We start from the raw sequence: 3,031 nt of genomic DNA on the forward strand, positions 1-3,031 counted from the left end.
TAACTCGATCAAATTTTAATTAAGACTAATTCGATCATTTCAACTGTGACTGTCTCAACTAAATTCGATTGATTTTTCATCTCCGTTTCAGATTTCCCATTCCAGGGCTTTCTTGCACGGCCGCAAGCCTTCTCTACTGCTCCAAATGTGTGCCAAAAATTTCAACAAAAGGCCACATACTTACAGGAAAAGAGAAAACACAACTATCCACGTAGTGGGTAGATGGGAGAACACTCAGCTGCACAGGGAAGGAGAAGGAGATAAAAAAAATTAGGATTTAATTAAATAGCCATAAAGTTACTTTTGGTATTTTACATATTTGATGGGGGTGCAGGAAGCAGTTACCAAAACACAATGCACGGAAGTCCCACTATTGTTGGGCCTGGTAAAAGAGGCTTGGATTTTTCAAGCACACCAATTGAAAAAGAAATATTTGAGCCCGCTGAACCTGGTTTGTGTAATTCTTTTGCCCCGTGTATCAGCTCATCCACGGCCTCGCACACCAAGTGTTTGATTATTTGTGTCACCCCGACGAAGAATACTAAAGGTTCCTGGATTATGAATTGTAAGCACAAACAACCTTCGCAGTGCTGAATGAGATGCACTTGAGGTCGTTTTTTTGCGAGGTTAACCTGTTGAACAGGTTAAGCTCGCAAGTGCAAGCTCGTTCATATGTCCGTCGTCGTGAACCGTTTCCCACAAAAGTTGCTCACTACCTCAAACGTGCCAAACTCATTGACTCCATTAGACTCACTCTACGCTCTAAAACCCCCGACTCCTCTCTTCCCTCTCTCATAAACCACCGTCTTTTTGACTCTTTCGTGCTCACTCATGCCATTCGTTCTTCCCCCTCTGTAGATTCCGCTCTTTCCCTTGTTCATGCCCTTGAAAAAAATTCCAATTTTTCCCACACCCACCACACGCTCAATGCACTTGCAACTGTTCTTGCCAAGGCTGGTAGATGCTCCGCGCTCAAATCCCTCATTGATGCTATCCAAGCCAACCGATTCGGCACCATTCGGATCAGCTTCATGAATCTCATGCAGTGGCATGCTGCAGCTGGGAACCTGGACACTGTCCTTCAAGTGTGGGAACAGTATACACTCGAGAGCAACCATCTCTGTACTGAATCATATAATATTGTTATGGCTCTCTATGCTCAAATGGGTAAGGACTCGCAGGCTGTACGAGTTTTTCAGGGGATGATTGATGAAGGGTCTCTGCCGAATTGCAGGAGCTTCACTATAATAATCGAGCACCTTGTGAAGTCCCGGAAGTTATCGGAAGCAATGGAGGTTTTTAATCTGTTGCCTTTGATGAGGGTCAAACGCACTTTGAAGCAGTTCTCGGTTCTGCTAGAGGGTTTTGTAGGTAGCAAATGGTTTGATGAAGTGAAAATTTTAGTTGATGAAATGCAGGTTGATGGAATACTTCCTAGTAGAGGCGTGAGTTTGTTGCTGCAGCAGATGAAAGAGGAAGGAATTCTTGAAGACAAGGAGCAATTACTGCGAGGAATTTTGCCAGATGAGAGAATCAGGAGTGTAAGTTATTCTGTTGATGGTGGTGACGGGGATGATGATGAGAATGAGAATGAGGTTGAAGACGAGAATATAAATGATGCTAGTCAATGTGATCTTGTTGATGGAGTTCATTTAAAACCATGGCTGGACCCACGGGCTTTGGCAAGTGCCTTGCGGAATTGGAGTCCTGATGAGGTAGCAGCACTAGAGGGTGCAAACTTTGTGTGGACAACAGGGTTGGTCTGCAGGATGCTTAGAAATTTCAAAATACCAGAAGCTGCATGGAGTTTCTTCTGCTGGGTTGCTAATCAAAGTGGATTTACTCATGACATATACACCGTACAAAGAATTATGACCCTACTGGCACGACATGGACGTACTGACTTGGTTAATACACTCATCTCCAAGATCAGAATTGAGGGAATGAGACTACCATTCAGCACCATCAGGCTGATCATTGACTTTTATGGGATTTCAAAAAATGCTGATGCTGCTATGAAGGTTTTCAATGACGACCGAATACTTTGCGGTCCCATATCAAATGTAAACCTGATGCTTCTGTATTCGTCTCTTCTAAGAACATTGACTAAGTGTGGAAGAAACTCCGATGCCTTGGATATGCTTGATGACATGATTTTAAATGGTATTTGTCCAGATATCCAGACATTTTCAGGCCTAATGCTATACTTTTCACAGCTTGGGGACATAAAAACAGTACAAAAGCTCTTTGCAATGATTAGGCAGAGTGGTCTTGAGCCTGATGCTTATTTATTTAAGGTATTAATCCAAGGTTATTGCAAGTCAAATAGAGCTGCACTAGCATGGAGGCTCTTTGAAGACATGAAGAATTCTGGTTTAGTGCCTGACTCTGCCACCAAAGAGTTGCTAGTAAAGAGTCTCTGGAAAGAGGGGAGACGAAGAGAGGCTGCAGCAGTAGAAGAGAGTTGTGAGGAAATAAATAAGGTTCTTCCGCTTGCATTGCAAGGTCATGAATGGACTGTCAGCTCTGCAGATCTCAGAAGAGTTTATAATATTTATTCTAATTCTTTTGCTTAAAATAGGGGCTAGAGCTATCCATCGGCCTATACGATGGGTGTGAATTCCGTCGCACATGAAATCTCTGCACACATTCTTACAGGTGACAAACAATTTTTAAAAAAAGTTCGCAATTGTTTTATTTCCATAACAACAACTCCTGTCACGCATTAGTATGTATTTTTCTGCAATGTCAAGGATTGTGGTGACAGCAATTGGAATTGGGACCATAATTTAAAATCGTGAAAACGATTGTGGAGATTGTTTTAGACGGTGAGGTTGACTACAAAAGTTTAGGCTGCTGTAATAAGATTTCTAAATATTTGTTGTAGGCTAGGACGTGGGTTGATACTCAGAAGCGGGCCTTTATTCTTATGGCTACGAAATCCTTCGTTGTATCCACTCAATCAAGCTCTTTGTTTAACGTGTGGAAACCTGCATTCAGTCGCCTGCTGACTTATACAATTTGTCATTTT

The 3,031-nt window shown here is 42.3% G+C and overlaps 1 protein-coding gene across 1 annotated transcript; it reads left to right on the forward strand.

Annotated features, from left to right (window-relative positions):
• The first annotated feature begins 391 nt into the window (after positions 1-391).
• LOC108318971 (pentatricopeptide repeat-containing protein At5g66631) lies at positions 392-2,804 on the forward strand. Its single transcript, XM_017549969.2, has one exon. The coding sequence runs from the start codon at positions 600-602 to the stop codon at positions 2,574-2,576; it is 1,977 nt and encodes a 658-aa protein (XP_017405458.2). The 5' UTR covers positions 392-599; the 3' UTR covers positions 2,577-2,804.
• The last annotated feature ends 227 nt before the right edge of the window (positions 2,805-3,031 follow it).

This window comes from Vigna angularis, chromosome 8, assembly GCF_016808095.1.
Source record: "Vigna angularis cultivar LongXiaoDou No.4 chromosome 8, ASM1680809v1, whole genome shotgun sequence".
NCBI classification, from domain to species: Eukaryota; Viridiplantae; Streptophyta; class Magnoliopsida; order Fabales; family Fabaceae; genus Vigna; species Vigna angularis.